The sequence below is a fragment of the Colossoma macropomum genome, unplaced genomic scaffold, assembly GCF_904425465.1.
Source record: "Colossoma macropomum unplaced genomic scaffold, Colossoma_macropomum, whole genome shotgun sequence".
Classification (NCBI taxonomy): Eukaryota; Metazoa; Chordata; class Actinopteri; order Characiformes; family Serrasalmidae; genus Colossoma; species Colossoma macropomum.
The window spans coordinates 5,283,701-5,304,703 of record NW_023494800.1 but is presented as its reverse complement, the minus strand read 5'-3'; the positions used below and the strand labels follow the sequence as shown (position 1 = coordinate 5,304,703).

Here is a 21,003-nt window from a genome sequence, read left to right as displayed (position 1 = left end):
TAGTCTCTCTCTCAAACGCTTTCACAGCCTATTAATCTCAGCCTCTCTCTCTCTCTCTCATACGCATTGCCCTTTTCCTGTCATCTCCCTCTAACCCTTCCTTCCTCTTTTCACTCCAGCGATCATTCTTTCTCTCTCACTCCTTCCATATGACTTCCTGAATGTGTCCCTCTCACCTTCTATACCCCTCTCTTCCTCTCTCTCTCTCTCTCTGAAGGTCATGACTGCAGTGTGGGTCTGAGGTATGGCCTGATTATGGCCATGCAGCATGCGGCAACCCCAAGGGTCCTGACATACAGCCACCACTACCGCACACACACACACACACACACACACACACACACACACACACATGTCCCTTATGTATTATATATACAGTTGTATGTATGTGTTTTGTCTGCACTGAACAAACTGTGGCAGCTTTCTGAAATTTTAGAGCACCATTTCTTTATTCGCTGAATTTTCCCTTAAAAATATATAAAGTGTGCCGCATTTTATTCCTTATTTTTATCCAATGTGGTAAACTCAGCGTGTTCTCAGTAGAGGATGCGTTAACTTATTTTCACTTACTCTTTCCGAAGGAAAGAGGCTACCCAAAAACTGACTCACCGAGAATTCTCAAGATAGGACGGAAAAGCTGGAACTCCTCGTTGTTTTGCTTTACATTTTTTATACATTATATACATTTTTAAAAGTAGTTAAAGAACGAATAACAGCGAGTTACAAGAGTAGTTGCATTTATACTTTTCTGAGTCTGAATATCTGACTTTTTCTGTTCGTTTTGATGTCAGAAAACAACAAAACATCACAAAAAAGCAAAACAATATCTATTCATCATTCAAATGCTAATAAAGTATCTCCTCTCCTACTTACAAGCATAATGTGGTGTGAATCAAAAGCTTAGACTCCATACAATTTCTCCACTTTTTAAATGAGCTAATTACAACATGTTTGTCTCATCACTGGTGATAACTGTGACTTCTAGGGGGTAAAAACGTCAGCCTGCCTTTGTAAGCTGTCAGGTCAAACTAGCAGGCCGGACGACGTAACGGTGCATGCCTGAAGAAAGACAAGAACAAAAGGGATTTGCTCTCCTCCAGTCTCCTCAAGCTCGTCCAGTCTCAGACCAAAATATTTTCTTTTTTAGCTGTTTCTAAGCAACGGCAAACCGCCACCGAGAACTTTCCAGTGACGTCAAGTTAAAATAAGGAGTCGTATGCGAAGATGAAAGGTGAAGATTATGTGGGGAATAAAAGGCAGATACTCAGAGATACTCGCCGAACTGCACATGCTGCAGATTTCAAACAGCGCTTCCACCGGCGCTTTAGGGAACCTGACACCATCCGTAAATCTCCTAATCCGAGCTCAGTATTAAACGCTGGGCTTGTGGAAAGTGTTACAGCGTGTGATGTATTTCCTCTTTCACACGGCTAAAGCCAACATTCCTCTCGTTGCATTTTCAGCCAGTTGTTATGAGACTGTGTGACAGAAGCAGCAGAGGGACCCCCGCACCAGCGTGCCGTCAGGGGGTCTCTAGCTGTTAATAATGCATCCTAACTTTAATCAAACGCCTCAGCTCAGCGCTGACTCACCGGCGGTCGTTGCGGCGTCGGCGAAAAAGCTTTTTGGTGTGTGCAATCTCAGCTTCATTAGGCAATGGCGGGAATACCTGCAGGAGAGAGAGAGAGAGAGAGAGAGAGAGAGAGAGAGAGAGATACAGTTATTCAATGAAATGTACATTATTTACTACAGTCAAATATCAAGATCAGAAGACGCTGATGTCCACACAAGTCTATACTGCCCACTCAGACAGACAGATTTACAGCTGGTAATAGATTATAAAAACTACTGTCCCATGTTTTGCACTGGAGCTGTGAAGCTAATGTGACTAACAAGTAAAGGAAGCTTATAGCCACCAGTCAGCATCGTTCAGACTGCATGCCTCGATCATCACACACTTGTCCAGGGCCATTTCTTGCTATGAGCAACATAAGATATGATAATCGTTTATTAGTTCCACAACGGGGAAATATCATAGTGCTGTAGCAGCAAAGGGAGAGCAAGGCACTCAAGAAAAGAAGCAATAAACCAAGTTATTATCTTGATAATTACATAACAAGGTTATAGTTTGTTACTTATTACTACACAGACTATAGACCAATCAGGCATAACATTATGACCACCTCCTTGTTTCTACACTCATTGTCCATTTTATCAGCTCCACTTTGTAGTTCTACAGTTACAGACTGTAGTCCATCTGTTTCTCTGCATACTTTGTTAGCCCTCTTTTACCCTGTTCTTCAGTGGTCAGGACCCCCATGGACCCTCACAGAGCAGGTACTATTTGGGTGGTGGATCATTCTCAGCACTGCAGTAACACTGACGTGGTGGTGGTGTGTTAGTTTGTGTTGCGCTGGTGTGAGTGGATCAGACACAGCAGTGCTGCTGGAGTTTTTAAACACTGTGTCCACTCTCTGTCCACTCTATTAGACACTCCTACCTTGTCAGTCCACCTTGTAGATGTAGAGTCAGAGACGATAGCTCATCTGCTGCTGCACAGTTTGTGTTGGTCATCCTCTAGTCCTTCATCAGTGGTCACAGGACGCTGCCCACAGGACGCTGTTGGCTGAATATTTTTGGTTGCTGGACTATTCTCAGTCCAGCAGTGACACTGAGGTGTTTAAAAACTCCAGCAGCACTGCTGTGTCTGATCCACTCAGACCAGCACAACACACACTAACACACCACCACCATGTCAGTGTTACTGCAGTGCTGAGAATGATCCACCACCCAAATAGGACCTGCTATTTGAGGGTCCATGGGGGTCCTGACCACTGAAGAACAGGGAAAAAGGGGGCTAACAAAGTATGCAGAGAAACAGATGGACTACAGTCTGTAACTGTAGAACTACAAAGTGCACCTATATAGTAAGTGGAGCTGATAAAATGGACAATGAGTGTAGAAACAAGGAGGTGGTCATAATGTTATACTGATCGGTGTGTATTACATACATACATACATATATATATATATATATACTCCCCTCAGGATTAATAACGCCATTCATCCATCCATCCATCCATCCATCCATCCATCAAACGTCAGACAGTAAATATGTCTTGGCTGATCTAAATTTTGGCTATTCCTCTAAAGCTGGACGACATACAAAGACTGAGCTCCCTCTCTTTCTTTCTCTCTCTCTCTCTCTCTCTCTCAGTCAGAGATTACCAACAACATCTCCAGCTCAGGCAGGCAGTATCACTATCATCTCATCATCTCCACTTCCTCTCTTTCAGCCTCATACAGAAATGCTGACAGCCCCCACTCTCTTCAGGCACGCCACCCAAAGCACAGATAAAGCATCAGAGAGCAGAACACAAACGGAGCCTGGAGAGGCGTTTCGTTCTGCCAGCATCAGGGCCAACGCAGACCTGCCAGCCAGGCTCAGACTAGCCGTAGACCAGCCTCACTGGGTTGCCATGGACACCTCTCACCACACCAGTGTCTACTGGCTGAGGAGGGTGTGTGTGCGTGTGTTTGTGAAGGTGTTTTGTGCTAATGAACGTGAACGAGTTTGAGTAAGAGTAGCACACATACGTTCAGGGCTGCGTGTGTGAGCATTTCTGACAGATGGTTGGTCTTATTATTATCATATTACATATGGATGTTAAAGGGCAGTCAGTCACCACACGTATGTGCTGTACACCATCTTTTTGGACAGATTGTTTACATATACTTACTCCTAATGATGAGTTTATGCGTATGCCTACTTTATTTTTTTATTCCAAATCATCTTTACAAGGCCGAAAGAAAAACATCACCTGTGAGTTTCATAATGTAAATGCAAATGATTGTTAATAAACAGTTACTGGTTCATTTTCGTCCCTTTCTACGGATACAACTGGATAATACAGTGTTCAAGTCTTCCACCACTAGACACAGGCATGCCGATATGATTTCAGGTAATAATAGACCGTTCAAGGCCGAAGACTTAAGTGAATGTTGATTCTGGTAATTAAAGACTATATTATATCAACTAAGATATTACTTTATATACAAGTGAGGCTAGTTAGCATCACCATAATTACAGCTGTAAAAACAGCCAAAGAGCATTAATTCTTTCAAGTTATTCATTTGTCAGGTGTTTCTAAAGAGATTAGATTTAAGACAGTCTACCTGCGTAATGAACTGCAAAGTCAATATAAAATAAGTGAAAACTTCAAACAAAAGCTACATAATAAATATGACTCCTAACAACCACCTGGAAGACCTGGTAGACACCAAAACTGCCCCCCATCAGATAAACAGCACTTAAAGCTTTCATCTTTGAGAGAGAGGAGAAAATCAAGCTGCTTCAGATCTGAAAACATCCACAGGTGGTTCTGTCCATCCTTCCACTGTGAGAAGACGACTCAGCGCTGTGGGTCTGAAAGGATGTGTAGCTGATCAAGAAGAACCTCACTGAGAAAAGGAGACGGACACATCACACAAAGAAGCTGAACGATGGACTGACCACCCCAGAGTCCAGACCTCAACACCACTGAATGTGTTTGATTACAGCAGAAAATGATCAACCAGCTTCTAAGACTGAACTTTGGAGGTGTGGAGAAACATCTCTGTACATAAAACTGAAAGTGAGTCTCCTGAAGAGAGTGGAGGCTGTGATAAAGGCAGTGTGTGAACACAATAAACACTGAAAATGTAATATCAGATTTTGCTGTTGAGGCTTCTGTGTAATTTTAAGGTTAAAGTGTTTTCTGCTTTTTCTTCTTCTGACGCTTAAATTAATGAAAAGCGGTCTCAGACTTTTGGACAGTAATGTGCTTATATACAGTCGTATGCAAAAGTTTGTGCCCTGGTCAAATTATGTTGTGTTGATTTTCTAAATGTAAATAAGTGAACACATCCTCTACAGAGAACACAGTTCTGCGCATTTTCATGCACAATTACTGTTTATTTGTTGAATTTAACAAATTTGGGGTGGTGGTGGTTTAAAACGTAAAATGTGGCTTTTTGCAACAGTTGTGGTGCATTTTATATTTTATTCACTTCTCAATGCATTAAACATAGTAAATTAATAGAAATTGTGCACAAAAATTAGCAGAAAAAAGGATATTTAAGTTACCTTTAGAGTGTTGACTTATTTTCACTTCAAAAATCAAACATGCAAATGAACATGCTCAAACTTTTGCATACATACTGTATGTATGTATATATATATATATACAGCTATATATGTTGGAAGAAAACCTCGTATCTCCAAAATAACTTTACAGGAAAAGAAAAAAACATGCTTTACATTTAATGTGAGTCAATGGAACCAGACTTTTCCCCCCATATCATTTTGGCTCATTTCTTTTGGTCCATTGCTCATGAAATTTACACACAATGTAAAGAGAAACAGGCATTTTACAATTATCTCTAAAACTGAAAAATGGAGATAGAAGGTATTATACATACACACACACACACACACACACACACACACAGACACAGACAGACACACACACACACACACACACACACAGACACACAGACACGCACAGAAACAACTGGCACATAATGTTGCTCACATCCCTAAAACACCAAAAACTCAGAGTTTCACAACGGAATGAAACATTTCCTAAGACTGACTGGCACTGGAAGTGTGAGCTGCTAACAACCCCGTGGATATTTTCTCTCAAAGAGAACACACACACACACACACACACACACACACCCACACACACACACACGCACACACACACGGTTTCTCCTCAGGGATTTTTTTTGTCTTACTGAGTTACTGCAGCCAAACCGCTGAATGCTGATTGGCTGCCTGTGATTGGACACAGATGCGGAGGCAGACTCGTGTAATTGGCTGCTTTTCCTCGTCGGCACGGTAATAAGGGCTTTTGACACTAAACCCCACCCCCGCACGCCAACGAGGCCAAAGGGGATACAGAGAGCCCTACAGAACTCCTCTAACTAAACAGAACGAGCAAAAAAAAAAAAGACAAAAAAGACAAAAAGCGACAGGAACATCTAAACGCTGCGTCAAAGTGAAACACAAAGAAAAGAACTCAATCTGCCAAAGCTGAATCTGGCAGAACGTGGCAGATGAAAAAAAGAACTAGGGAGGGTTGGGTTAATGACAGAAATCTGGAACACAATTATACCCGTATTTCTATCAGTTCATTGGACTTGTGTGATCTCATCATCACTGGAGAGCAGTCGGTTGGACTTGGGTGATCAATTCAACACTTCAGCTGCACAGTAGCTCTACAGACCTGTAGGCTTTTTCCCCATTCGATTCAGCTTCGTGAAAGAGCAGAGGAGTAAAAGAGGTCGAGAGGTAGGAGAGGAGCAGAAAATGAAAGAGAGAGAGAAAGGGAGGGAGGGAGGGAGGGAAGGAAGAGGGCGAGGGAGGGAGAGGCTGAAGTTGCATGTTTAGCTACTGTTGTTTTCCTGTAGGATATCATTAGCCCTAATCCTGCTCACTAATGGAGTCCAGATGAGAATCTAAACTCCGTCACATTCACCCCGGCTTCAAAGCGGCAAAATATGTCAATATTTACCCGAAGCTCGGAGGAGAAGGAGAGGGGAGCGCTGGCATGGGAACGGCAGGCACTGTTACAACTGAAGCTTTGTTTCTACAAAGCCTGTAGAACACTTTAGGAGAGCTTATAAACAGGTACAGTAGTGTAAGGGGCTCAGAATCTAGAAGCATTGCTAAAAATACAGGAAAATGGGTTTTTATTGCAGTGCTGTGTAGTTAACATCGGTCAAAAGTTCCCCCCCATGTTTTCACTGTTATGGTTCAACTGAATAGGAACTTGTGAAGGTTCTGTTAACAGCTATGTGCTTAGTCCTTTGGGAATATTCAGCTTCAACACACTGAAATGAATGATTTACTAAGGCCCAATCCCATTTCACCCTTTGCTCCTACCACTTAGCCCTAATCCTCCATTTTGCGCGTGCCTAGGGGTAGGGTGTCCCGACTCTTGTCGAGATAGAGTGGTAGGGTGAAGTGTTAGGGCTACATGGCCCTCCAAACAGAGGTTTTTTTAGAGGCTCACTCCAAACAGAGTTATGAAGAAAAGAAAAAACGGCAAGATGGCCAAACAAGAGACCAAAGAAACCCACAAATGTGAGAATTTTCTCCATTAAAAATTATGATAACCACTGTATTGTCTTAGTTTAACATGGTTTCAACGTATTATGGCCCTTTTCTTCATAATAAGCATAAAAAATCACTAGTAGTATGCTGATGTCTTGGTAGCTAGCTAGCTAAATTTCCCATTATATACAGTTAAAAAACATTTAAGGTAGAACTATTAATGCAAACAAGAAGCTGGCGACTTCAGCTTCATATCATCGAAGAATTAGGGGTGGTCGATAAAAACTACAATTTCTATCCGACTGAACGAGGTGGTTAATCCTGTAAATAATCCATTAAATAGAAGAATAATATCAGTGTAAACGCCTGTATCTGATTACATTCCCTATCGGAAAGTTTAAGTCCGTTCTGATCATGTTCGTCACGTCATAGTGAGAGTTTATACCGTTCAACATGGCGGAGCAGAAACTGGTCTGCAGAGGAGACGAAGTTTCTGCTCTGATCTTTAAAAGATGGCAGTGGGACGGACGTCCAGCTTATGTGTCTCAGAACGCGACGTCTTCCTCTCGGCCTTCTTTAATAAGGACACGTGAAGGATGTTTTCCTGAGTCTGACATCATTTTAAAGTGATTAAAAACACAAGCACTGCTCACTGCTGCTCATCTCACTCTGACTGGACTCACGTGATGTTCGTTGTCATGGTAACGTCTACACTAAGCTACGCACGCGCGTCATTTTGGATCGGATTACTTGTAGTGAGCATGTAAACGGAGATTTTTTCATCAGATTGTTGAGTACAGTGAGAATAAACACCTCAGTCTATATCTATAATCAGAATGTATTCAACCAGTTTGGCAAAGATCTTTGCATGTAAACAGAGCCAGTAAAGTGTTTGGGATCAAAGAAAACGTAACCAACTTCTACAACTGAACTTTGGAGATGTGGAAAAACACAGATTTCTTTGAAAAACTGAAAGTGAGTCTCCTGAAAAGAACAGCAGCTGTAATAAAGGCAAAGAGTGGACAAACTAAACACTGACAAATGTGTTTTTTTTTCCCCCTGAAGCAGTAAAACTTGTACTTAATGGTCATTTTAACTGGAAATGAAACAAATGAAGGGTGAACTCGGACTTCTGCACAGCGCTGTTCAGCCGCTCTAGGATAACAGGAGGGTTATGACACTTGGACGGTGCGCCAGTGGCCCGCGCAGGAAACGCACATACAGCGCCGCATTCCACAGGTCAGAGGTCACACCGGACTCCGCCTTTACTGGGTGACTCACGCGCACTCCGCCCTGCCCTGATTGGACGGTTGGAAGGCCATGAAAGAGTGAGGTAATGATGAGGTCATATGAGGAGAGTTTTTAAACACCGTCAGCGGCCAGTTTCTCATCACTCCGAGTCAGAAGCGGCACATTCCCAGCACAAAACCTCAACAATCTGATTTTGGCTACTTAAAAAATAATGTACCAGAAGAAATGACGCCGAACATAAGCTTTTAACTCGGCGGAAAAAAGAAAGAAAAGCACAGCAGCATTAGAGCCACATTGCTCTGGCAGATACTGTATTAATGGGTTATGAAAGTGAAACCCCCAGACCTATAAAGGAGGGTATTAACCTTTATTGCCGATGAAATGAATGAGCGAGTTACGAAACGGGAAAAGCTGACGTGCTCTGGAAGACGGAGTGTTCCAACTTTCTGACTCAAGAAGCAGAGGAGTATTGAAAATCCATGAAAAGCCCAGCCAGAAGACTCACTTTGCATTAAGGCTCGCTGCACAGAACCACGTGAAATATTATTAAAACCTGCAAACGTATAAATTCATGCAATTCAATAAAGCAAAAATGAGCAGAAGGTCTTAGAATGGAAAGCCTCGCCTGAACAGCACGACAGCAGAGGTTCAGCCAGATGATGAAAAACTGCACATAATTACGACCCCGTCAAAACTAATATTAGAGAGATTGATCTTTGCTTCCCCCCCGAGTTAAGCAGAATTAACTCAGGCTTAAGTGACGCTCGCTGGAGCGCACGTCTCGTCCCTCTCCCGCAGAAAGCTGAACAGGGTTTGATTAAAAAGACACCTGAAGAGGTGCTGATTGCAACCCTGACCGCGGCCGTTTGAGCTCTGTCTGATCTGATCGACGCTCCGATAAAGGCATTAGCTTCTGTAACACCTTCCACAGAGTTCAAAGAGAAGCGCATCTGTAATACAGCTGAGACGAGGCGTTAAAGGGGAATGCCACAGAAGTTTCAAAATTTCTGCATAATTAAATGGTTAAGCTGTAAAAATTTGGTGTGAAATGTGTGATTGAGGTATTTTTTTTTACAGATAAAACGTTTTAACATTGGTAGCTAGCTAAAGTCATAGCCTACACCGTTAGCCTTTGGCGGGAGCGACTGTTTCATCGTCATAGTTGCTGCACTTTACATTGACATTACAGAAAAGAACAGAAAGCACAACAATGGGCAACATCAACTGAGGTATCAATAAGGTCAAATTACTCACTGACAGAAATGTGTAGCTTTAATTACACGACAAAAATAAATACACCAGATGTGCGCAAACAGATTTGACAGCGAAGGCATAGTAAATTAAAATGTTTTAAAATTAACAACGCACTCTGAATTTAGGTATTCTGAGAAAAAAAAGGCCCATTTTTTTTTCCAACTTCAGAGTAAATGCCGCTACAGACAGAATGTTATGCAAAAAAACGAAACGAAAACGCAAAATATTCACACAATTTTTTCCGCATCAACACTATACACACCAGAAGCGACATGATTTGTTTGGGAATTTAACCGAATGGTTTGCACTGTGAAATAAATGATTAATTAATAAGTGGATTAACTTGCAACATTTCTTCTAGACTGGTAAGCAAACAGGAGGAGGCACTGCGTGGATTAGAAATTCGAAAGGCGGCTCCCGAATGGCGCAACCGTCTTAGCGTTGGCCCCATTATCAGGAGATCGTGAGTTCTACAGCCATCCGTGGCCGGGACTCCAAGAGTCCTCTGGGTGGGTAGGATGGCCGCTCCCTCTCCCCCATCACTCAACGTGAAGCTAGTAAGTGCAGGCTGAAGAAACAGACCTGGCGCTTTCCTCCGAGCGCATTCGGCCGTCCAATGACGGCAGTTTGAAAAGATGTGGTGGCTGGCTTTGCTAGCCTTCGCCCTCCTAGCACTGGTGGTATCATGTGATTGGGGGATTCCCAAGTAGTGGGTGGAATTGGAAACGACTAAATTGGGGAGAAAATTGGGGCGAAAAAAAAAAAGAAATTGGAAAGGTTGTGTCATCTTACATATTGCTCTTTTAACCGAGTACCTGTATACGTCCTGAGTAAAAATCTAAAAAAAAACCTGAATTGAGACCTTAACTTAGATAAGAGGCGTGATAAATACAGGCCTGTGAGCTGGAACCTCTCAATAGGCTTAACAAGATTTCTGTCAACATGGTATAAAACTTGTCCAACCTAGTAACAGTTGCTATGAAAGAATGTATCTGTGGGGGCAGAAGTCGAAAGAAGAGCAAGGAGGCATGATGCTCTCTACCACACTGCCAAAACGGCACGTGCACACATACACATTCCAGACCACATTCCTCTGTGCGAGTGTGTGCGCTGCTCATGGGGGCCTCCTGTGTCCTCCTGTGTTGTGATCCTGTTACATTTAGCGCATTCACAAACGCCTCCGACTCCATTGTTCTCCCACTGCCTGTTCAGCCAGGCCATCTTCCAACAGCCATATATCATCCTCAGAGACACCTTCACATACACACAAACACACACACACACACACACACACACAGACGTACAGCGCTGCCAGAGACCACCCTTGATTTATTACATTTCCGGAACGGTCATTTAGCACAAGTAATTCACTTTTCAGAAGATATTTCAGAGGAGATTAGATACGAGATCATCTATTTGCATAAGGCGAGAAAATCAAAGAAACGTTTTCAGCTACAGAGAAAATATGACTCCTAACGACCACCTGGAAGACCTGGTTGACACCAAAACTGCCCCCATCAGATAAACAGCACTGAAAGCTTTCATCTCTGAGAGAGAGGAGAAAATCAAGCTGCTTCAGATCTGAAAACATCCACAGGTGTTTCTGTCCATCCTTCCACTGTGAGAAGACAACTCAGCGCTGTGGGTCTGAAAGGATGTGTAGCTGTCAAGAAGAACCTCACTGAGAAAAGGAGACGGACACATCAAACAAAGAAGCTGAACAGTGGACTGACCACCCCGGAGTCCAGACCTCAACACCACTGAATGTGTTTGGGATCACTTCAGAGAATGCTGAACCGGGCCTCACAAGCGGCGCAACTGTCTAAGTGTTGGTCATGTCATCAGGAAAACGTGAGTTCGATCCCTGGTGATGGTACAGCCATCCATGGACAGGAGTCCACTCTCCTTAAATCTGTCTTAACTTATGTCTATTTGTTTTTTTTTTGTTTTTTTACTGCCTACTTTGTCTATTTTTATTTCTATTTTTTTTATTTTCTGCATAGTATATGTAAGTTTATGTGCAATTACATGTATTGCTACTGAAACACTGCAATTTCCCTCAGGGATCAATAAAGTTTATTTGTTCGTTCTTTCCTTCTATCTATCTATCTATCTATCTATCTATCTATCTATGTATCTATCTATGTATCTATCTATCTAGCACAGACATCTATTAGCTGACATAACTGGCAGTTAGTGTTCTCATCTGAGCGTGTTTGGCTGTCCAATGATGTTGCGTTAGTGGCGGTTCGGAAAGATGCGGTGACGCTCCACAGGTCTCAGAGGAAGCCTGTGCTAGTCTTTGCCCTCCTAGCACTGGTGGCATCATGTGATTAGTGGAGTCCTAACTAGTGGGTGGAACTGGATACAACTAAACTGGGGAGAAAATTAGGGGAAATTCCAAAAAGAAAAAAAAAAGAAAATGCTAAACAAACTTCTACGACTGAACTTTGGAGCTATGGAAAAGTATCCCTGCAGATTTCTTGGGCAAACTGAAAGAGAGTCTCCTAAAAGAATGGAAGCTGAAATGAAGGTAAAGAGTGACACACTGAAAGTCTGATCATGTATTTAGTTGACGTCTCTGCATGATCGTCTGTTAAATATTTGTTTTCTACACTGAACACGAATAACTTGCAATTAACGGCCAATTTGACTGGATTTTGAATTAAATAAATGACGGGTGGTCTCGAGACTTCTGCACAGCGCCGTATGTAAAAATCCACAGAACTGCATGGAAGAGCTTCCAGAGCCCTGTTCAAAGTGACTTTTCTTCAGGCTTTTCCGAGACAGAGAGGAGCGGAAGAAGGAGGGAGACACCCAACTCCCTGAACAGGAAGCCAGAGGAAATGCTTGTGATTTTTCCCCCCTAACAAGCTTTTCATTTTCGGAGCTCCTCTGAGCCCCTCCTTCTTTCCCTCTCCACCGAAGCTCAAACAGTCCACAGCGGCCGGAGTTCCTGCAGACTTCAGAGACTTCTGTGTTCATCAACAGTTAACAGGACATTAGTGCTGATGGACCTTATGGGCATCCAGGTGCTGACAGGGGTGGAGATGGCTGAAGGGAACCAGCACCTACCCTATTTAAAAAGATGGTTCTTCAAGGGTTCTATATTAAAAGGGAATGGTTCTACTTCAAACCATGAGTTCTATATAGAACCATTTCATTCTTAAACGGATATCTGCATGGTGAAATGGTTCTTCAGATTGATGGAGAATATGTTGTATATGGTTCTATACAGAACCTTTTTTTGGAAAGGGTTCTGCTATTGTTACAATAGCAAAATCAAAGAACCATTTGTCATGCTTTTTTTTTGGAAAAAGGTTATATATAGAACCATATACAGCACATTCTCAATCAATCTGAAGAACAATTTTGCCATGCAAAGAACCCTTTAAGCATGCAAATGGATCTTGGTTCTATACAGAATTACTGTCTTTACTAAAGAACCCTTAAAGGACCTTGTGCAGGACAGCTATTGAAGGGGCTTTCTGCAAATTTTTCAAAGCTGATGTGAAATTGGACACTGTAGAGAAGTGCATCGACACTGGTGTCTTTACAGTGGTGGTGATAGGAACCAGATGGTCGTGACTACCACAACGAAATGTAGCTATTTTATTTACTATTCAGTGAACCTACACGTCCTCTTGAGCTTTGATGTTGGTAAAATAGTGGTATAAAAGTTTTCCTTGGGTGTCATTCTGCCTTACAACACCTGCATGTACCTCTTAGCCATGAACGTAAGGCTGGGCGATAAAACGATAACGATAATTATCGCGATATAACTTTTCCTCGATAGAGCGATACGACATGCTCGATATAATACACCGCTCTCACACCTCCACGTTCAGCGAAAGCCTTGGTGGCGTTTTCTACTGCAAGGAAAGCGACACTACTCTGCTGTCGCCAGGAGAGGGCGCATTTCCGAGTTTTTCTACATGATTAGAGAGGGAGGGGGCCACGAGTAAGATGAGTCTTTAGCAACGGCTGAAACGCGGAGTTATACATTCCCTGTTTGAGTGGAGCGACAGGCGATCTGCTCTCCTGTGACCGAGTGTGAGTGACGAGGTCAGTGGTGTAACTGTACTGACCTACAGTGAACTCACCTCTTTCTGTACATCCTAACCAGCTTTAGCAGCGTTAAATCACAATCCTCACTACTACAGCGCTGTTACAGAGCTCGGACAGTCATATTTAAGTATGAGTGCATTCACAAGCAACGAAAGTGAAAGAAAGAAGTGGGTTCATGTAAATTACAGCCCTGATTTAAACGACAGTAAACTGAGGAAGCTGTGAGGCATTGGAGAGCAGGAGAGCGCTAGCTTTCCAGGCTAGCTGTTTTTAGCAGCTGGCTAACTTGAAGCAGCGCTTCGTCACTGAACGACACGGCGAATTAATGATACTGTAGATCAAACACGACACAAAAGCACCGCTTTCAGTTTAAACGTTCCTAAAAGGAGGACTCAGTTTGTCTGGTGTTGATATTTTGCGGTTCACCACTTAAACTACTACAATTGAATATCCAGTCGTCTAGCTGGTGTCTGAATCCTGTGATGTCATGTGTAGCGGGGTAGCCGAGCGCTCGGCACCAGCTAAAATAATCTGTTTTCTTTCTTAAATTACGACTATTACAAAACAGCCATGCTTTTCCAGCTGGTAAAAACAGCTCAGCAGACACTTTCTCCCACTCTCCCATCACAGATCTGTGAAATGTTCCACTGGTTGGTGAGTGTTTGTTGTGTTCCGACCATAAAGGATAGTTTAAAACAGCAGTTAACCACCCAGGAGCAAAACTCAGCCTTCAAACTTGAAAGAAATAATGATTTGACATTAATCGCGGTGTGTATCGATATCGAACGATATAAATTTTGTTTATCGTGATAACATTTTTGGCCATATCGCCCAGCTCTACATGAACGTGTTTTAAAAATATGTTACAGGTCTAAACCTTACCTGAAAACTACTGTAACACAAAGTCTCAGGCACCAGCATCAAAATCATAACCAATAACTTTCTGTGAGGGGCTTTTAGAGGCATTAAGGGTTTCCGATATCTGGTTCCTATCACCGCCACCACGAACAATTCTGACTTCGGAAGTTCCTTTAAAACAGCGTATTTCACACCACCGCTCTCAATGACTTTGTTTACATCTTATGAAAGTGAAAAATGTGACACAGTTAGCAAGAAGGAAGGTCAGGGACTGACAAAGAGAGAGGGAGAGAGACAATGAGTGGTCATGCAAGTCAGGGTTTCTGCCAGGCTCCGTCGTTACTGTGAGTGAAGTGGCTCCAGTTTCCCAAATCCTTGGTCGATTGACACCGAGCCCCATAAACAGCTAAGAGAGCTGCTTCTGAGGAAGGAAGGGGAAGAGAGTGTTTGCCGTTTGATAAGAGAGAGAGAGGGAATTTGGTTTCAGTGGCTTCAGGGCCCGGCTACAGCACATCCAGCCGAGCCTGCATAACGCCGCTTCCTACTGACTACAGTATTTACTGCAGTTTACGCTCCGAAATACCCAGCATCTCAAAGCTTCACCCCTCATTGAAAGCCTCGCTACAACTGAGTTTGAGTTTAGAGAGAAAGAACTCTAACGGGGTACAATCGGGTTCAGACAGAAATTCTTTGGTTCACAGTCTGGTTCAGTCGGAACTCTATATGGGTGTAGTCAGTTTTAGACAGAATTCTGTTGGGTTACTGTCGGGTTCAGCCAACAGGCTACTGGGCTACAGTTGGATTCAGAACAAAATTTGTTGGCCCACCATGAGGCTCAGACAGACGTTATGATACAGACAGGATTCTATAAGGGTCCATGGGTCGGGTTCGACAGAATTTTGTTGGGTTAGGAATTTTAACCCTAATTTACCCCTTGCGACAAATTTTCACAATCTTAAGCGATTTTCCGGGTTGGAAGCTCGATCGGCACAGAGTGACAGTGCGGATGATCTGTTAGTGTGAGAGGAGCAACGGGTGAATCTTTAGCCCCCCGATCGAACTCTGAAGTGATCGGAGACCCTCCGATATTATCAAACATGTTTGACGTTTACGACTCAAAACGTTCGAGTCCTGCAGTGTGAGAAGGTCAGAGATTTACTCAACGAGTGATTCAAACAACAGCCAATCAGAGAGCAGGAAGAGCGGAGAAACAGGTGAAGAGACGCATGTACGCCCCCTGAACAGAGGAGCGGAGGCAGAGGAGCTGTGTGTAAAACAGGCAGATAAGAGCCGATATCATGTTTATAATGTTGATGTTCTGACATCAAAACACTCTCCTTACAATTTCAGCTCAGCTGCCAGTTTGTAGTGAAACATTTCTCCAGCTCACAGTGTGAAATCAGCGTTTCTCAGCAGGTCCAGTACGTATAGCTTTGTTTGTGTCATGTGATCTCTGAGGAGATCTGGGAGTTTGAGTTCTTATTCGCAGCCCAAACTCTTTATGTGTTATACTCTCTCTCTGCCCTGTCGTCCAGTGTGAGCTCCCTCATGACAGGAAGACAAGGAATTCTGTGACAAACTGACGTTAAGTGTGTGATGCTCTTCGTTTTAGAAATACGTTAGAATTTTAAAAGTCGTGTAGTGAACGCCCAGCCTTACAGGACAAGGGCCCGGCAAAGAGAGAGTGAGGACAGGTCGGCATACAGGTGAGGGTTTCTGCCTTCATTTTAAGCGGCTCCAGTTCCTGAAATCCTTGGCCAGATTTTGTGTTGGCCGGGTTCAGACGATTTTGCGGGACAACAGTCGGGTTTGAACAGACTTTTGTTGGAATACATCTGGGTTCAGACCAAAACACTGACAGGCTACAGCTGGTTATAGACAGAATTTTGTCATGCTGTAGTCACATTTGGGCAGATTCTTCTCCGGCTATAGTTGGGATTGGGCAGAATGTTCGCAGCTATATTTGATTTTGGTTCAACTGTCCGTGAGTGCGAGTCCTGGACCGCAGCGTCCTCTTTCGGTTTGTGGCCATCGGTCAATCCTCATTCCTCTCTCTCTCTCTCTCTCTCTCTGTGTACTGGAGAGAGTGTTTGCGTTCCCCTATGCTGCCTAACTTGGGCCGTCTCCTCTTTTGGTCCTGTGTGCGTCTGTGTTTGTCGGATTGCCTGGCAACGGCGTAGCGGGGCCTAGCACAGTCTGGACGTGGCGGCAGCGTAACTCAACTCTGAGCGGCCAGTTTGTTTAGAAACCCCTCATCTCTATCTCTCACTCTCAGCTCCGCTGAAGCGGATCCTCAACCCTTCCCATGTTCCACTTAAAACGGCCGAGCGAGAAGAATGTACACAACCGAAGCTGAGCTAATTAAATCAAAAATCAGAACCTGGAGGTTTGGAACAAAAACACTCAAGAAGTGGCCTGAAAGCATGCGGTCTTTCTCTCACTGGCTTCATGTGAGAAGGTTGGCGGCTCTGGAACTCAACACCTTTGCAAAGTGAATCATCCACGCCTGCCAAGTGGCCCCCACCCAAATCCCACAACTCCCAACGGACACGCACACGTCCAACATCCCCTCTGTGACCTCAGAGAGAGAGACAGCGAGCGAGAGAGAGAGAGAGGGAGAGAGAGAGAGAGAGAGAAGCAGGGAGGACTTGTCCCAACCAAACAGGAAACCCAAAGGAATGTCTTCAAGAGTGAGCGGGAAAAACTATGTACCTCTGAACACACAGAGGACAGGAATATTTCCCTAATTTAGAAGCCAACGTTTTAATACAGACCTACATACACAACTTGTGTACGCCTTTCAGAGTTCACTTTAAGGTGGGATAAACACACAAACATCAAACGAGATGAAAAAAAAAAACGAATGGCTAAACAACACAGCCTCACTGTAAAGGTGAATTTACACCAATCAGGCCGTATTATACCCAGCATACATGAGTGCAGACTGCTTCACCCCTTGGCACCAGGATGAAAGCATGGCATTATGGTCTACAGCAGCAGAGGAAAAACTCCGCAGACGAGAAATAAGGACGCTTAGGCGACTCCTTCAGCCGGAATGGTGACTACGTTTACTAGCACTGCACCAAAAATGAAAAAATTCTTGACGGAAATCAGAAAAGTTGAAAACCAAACCCAGAAACTGAAAGAAAAGGTTGTTTTGTTCTATATAATCCACCCCTGTCTTTATGCTTTGGAGATTACATAATGTTGTTGACTATACTTCAAATGCTGCTTTCCCAATTCTGGGAAAGAGAAAAGACAGAAGTGGAGTTAAACGATTTATTAAAAATTAGTTAATTAAGATGCTCAATTATATTAGCTTTTTTTTTAATGTAGCACGTTCTCATGTTTAAGCACCATCAGACGTCAGAATCCCCCCCCCCCAAAATCAGAGGGCACTGCAAAACATACTTTTTTGGAGAGAGGGTCTAGTCTGTTAAGAAAAAAAACAAACAAAAAAAAAAATAATCATCGCATAGTTTCTTGACCCAAGACAGAAACACCCGACGTGAAACTCACCCGAACCGAGCCTAAGAACTGAAGCGGTAGCCAAGGAAACCACGAAATGAAACCGTTCAGTGATGACTACAATACAAAAACAACAGAACTGATTCAAGCAGAACTTCACCACTAACAGGTTCTGTTCAGGTACGTTTTCCGTTCATCAAGGTACAAACAATGTAAATGTTCCCTCAAAGCTCCAACAGTGGTTTTAAGGTCTGATTGTGAACCTTAAATAAGTTTTTCCAGGTGAAAAGTTCGTATTTGTACCTTTTCATAACCGAATGTTTTAAAACAGATCAGTAAAATAAAAGCCTGGAGACGAGACGGGGTGTGTGGAGCCAGTACAGCTTAGAACATATCATTTCAGTGGATTATGGTTCAGTTATGTTCCCTGAATAAAGGTACTGAGATGGACTTATGAGGGAACCACCCCAGTGACAAGAGGGGGACTGCCCCAGTGACAGTTTACTACCTTTATTTCTGAGATACTGCGATGACGTGCATTACAACAAATACCAGCCAGCTCAGCTATCGAGAGCCTACTTGTGTGTACCAGCTATACGTGTGTGCCATCAGAGAGTGTTTTCGCGGCAGGACTCATCCCCAACTGGTTTTGCTGGTTGACATGGAAACATTTCTAAAAGAAATGCTGGTGGAGTTGATGTGAAGTCTGATAACATTACAATAAAATGTTATTTAGGAAAAGGTTACAGTGCTGTGTATGCATGTTCTGTTTAGTTAGCATAAAGGCTAAAATGTACGGTTATCTTATTTTCCCTGTGTTATGTTTACAATTTTTTTTTTGGAAAAATCAAATTTCCAATTTAGTTGCCACCGGGGCCACTGGCTCTGCACATTTAGTGGTCCAAATGCTAAATTTTGTGGCCAGGTCTGCAGGCCATAAGCAATGTCGACCCTCTGTTTTGGTTTTACTGGACTGCAGACCGACTGTCCGCTAGATGTGACCGCAGTATCCCAGTAAAAATGTGGGTGAAAGTGCGTATGTAATGGATGAGTGTGGGAGTATGAAGGTATGCGAGTGTGACGTGTGAGGTGTGCGTGTTCCTCCAGTGCCCTGCCGTAGCCCTGCTACGCGAGCCTCTCTCACAATCACAGGAAAAGGGTGGAGGGGGGGGTTACTGTCTGACCTCTTTATTGTTCTCCTGGAGAGGGGGTCTCTCTCTTTCCCATCACTCTCGGCAGTTCACCACAGTTGATATCGAACGCTGTATAAACACATGCATTTTAATGCACGTCCTAAATCAGCTGATGTGCTTTCCGCCAGCCTGGTGCCTCTCTGGAAACCAGGTTAAGTCTCTAGCAGATTAAATAAAGGATAATTAGGATCTCTGTCTCATTCCGTGACCCCCACACCCTTTCATTTGTCCATGAAGAGGGCACAGTTATGCAATAACGCACGAGAAGGAGGCCTAACCAGAGGGAGCACGGATAAACATTCTTGTTAATTAATTTTCGCGTCTGAAAAAGCTAATAATATCCATAATTAAACTGTGGTATAATCACATTAATACACTCGGGATTGTGCTATACTGTGACATGTTGGCACGACGCCTTTTATATTTATTATTAGCTTTTGAGATATTCATGTTTGGCCCAAAAATTGATTAAAAAGCAGGTTTATTAACTCTGTGAAATGGTCTAAATGCTAGTGGTGTTGTTAGGCACGTAAAGAAGTGTCCAAAAGTTTGTGGACACCTGCTTGTCCAGCGTTTCTTCTGAAATGAAGGGTATTAATAGTGAGTTTGTCCCTCTTTGCTGCAGTAACAGCCTCTACTCTTCTGCGAAGGCCTTACACTAGATGTTGTGCATTGCTGTGAGGATTTGATTGAGCATTAGTGAGGTCAGGTACTGATGTTGGATGGTCAGTTCTGGATCACTCCAACTCATCCCAAATGTATTGATTGGATGGAGCTCCATCAGTCCAGAGAACACAGTTCCACTGCTCCACAGCCCAATGCTGGGGGGCTTTATAGCCCTGTAGATGATGTTTGGCATTGGACATGGTGACCTTAGGCTCATGGGCAGCTGCTCCAGAGTGTCCCATTCTCAGGACTTTTCTATGTGGATTATAGCTGTGTTTGCACAACACAGCACCTGTTTCAGTAATGAGTGTATCTCAAAGTAACTGAATTCGCAAACAGGAATGGTCGTCTGGATACTTTTGGACATACAGTGATACTGGCATTCATAATATGTCTTTCAGTAAATCACACTGTCAGGACAAAATAGGGTCAAGCCACAGTTTGGCCTATCTCCAGATAATCCTCCTTTAAAAATAAAGCTCTGCTGATCGTTCAACACAGTTTAACAATAAATGGTCTTAAATGCTGGAGTTAATGTAGAACTGCTAATTCACCCTTTAACCCTGATGGTTGGTGCGCAGACTGCTGGTCACCATAGCAACACAGACAGCAATCTCACCTAGCTAGCAGCTAACGAAACGACAAAGAGAGAGATTTAAGATGAACATCGATCATTTGGAGACGAATGGACTTGTTTACATTTATAATCACTCCAGCTGGTTTCCTGATACGTTTAATCTGCAACGAGAAACTGACAAACACTAAAAAGTCGCAAAGCTGAAACAGCTTCTCTTTTGCCAGCTTCTTGTTCAAATTTTCCCGTTCCACCTTAAATAGTGCAGCTGTTATATCCTGGCGCCTCAGGGACCATTTAAGGTGGAATGGGAAAATTTGAACAAGAAGCTGGTGAATGAGAAGCGACTTCAGCCCCGTAAAAAGTCAAACGCTGAGAGAAACATCTTACAAGAAACTCTACTTTTTAGTGAAAGTTTCCTGCTGGAGATCAACTCACATGTTTTTTGACTGGTGCTGTTCAAACTTTTGCAGATGCATCAGAACTACCTCCCGCATAATATTATAAAACGTTTTTGGTACTGGAATAAATGAATCGATGATTATTTATAACCAAAAAACAGTTAATATGCA

General features: G+C 43.1%; 1 protein-coding gene across 3 annotated transcripts in view; it reads right to left on the bottom strand.

Moving 5' to 3' along the window:
• ctif (CBP80/20-dependent translation initiation factor) overlaps window positions 1-21,003 on the bottom strand; it is a 197,290-nt gene that overhangs the window by 87,797 nt on the left and 88,490 nt on the right. For all 3 annotated transcript variants that reach the window (XM_036587477.1, XM_036587478.1, XM_036587479.1), the window contains one exon: window positions 1,593-1,669. In XM_036587477.1, coding sequence (XP_036443370.1) covers window positions 1,593-1,669 — 77 coding nt within the window. The remainder of the gene's footprint in view (window positions 1-1,592; window positions 1,670-21,003) is intronic.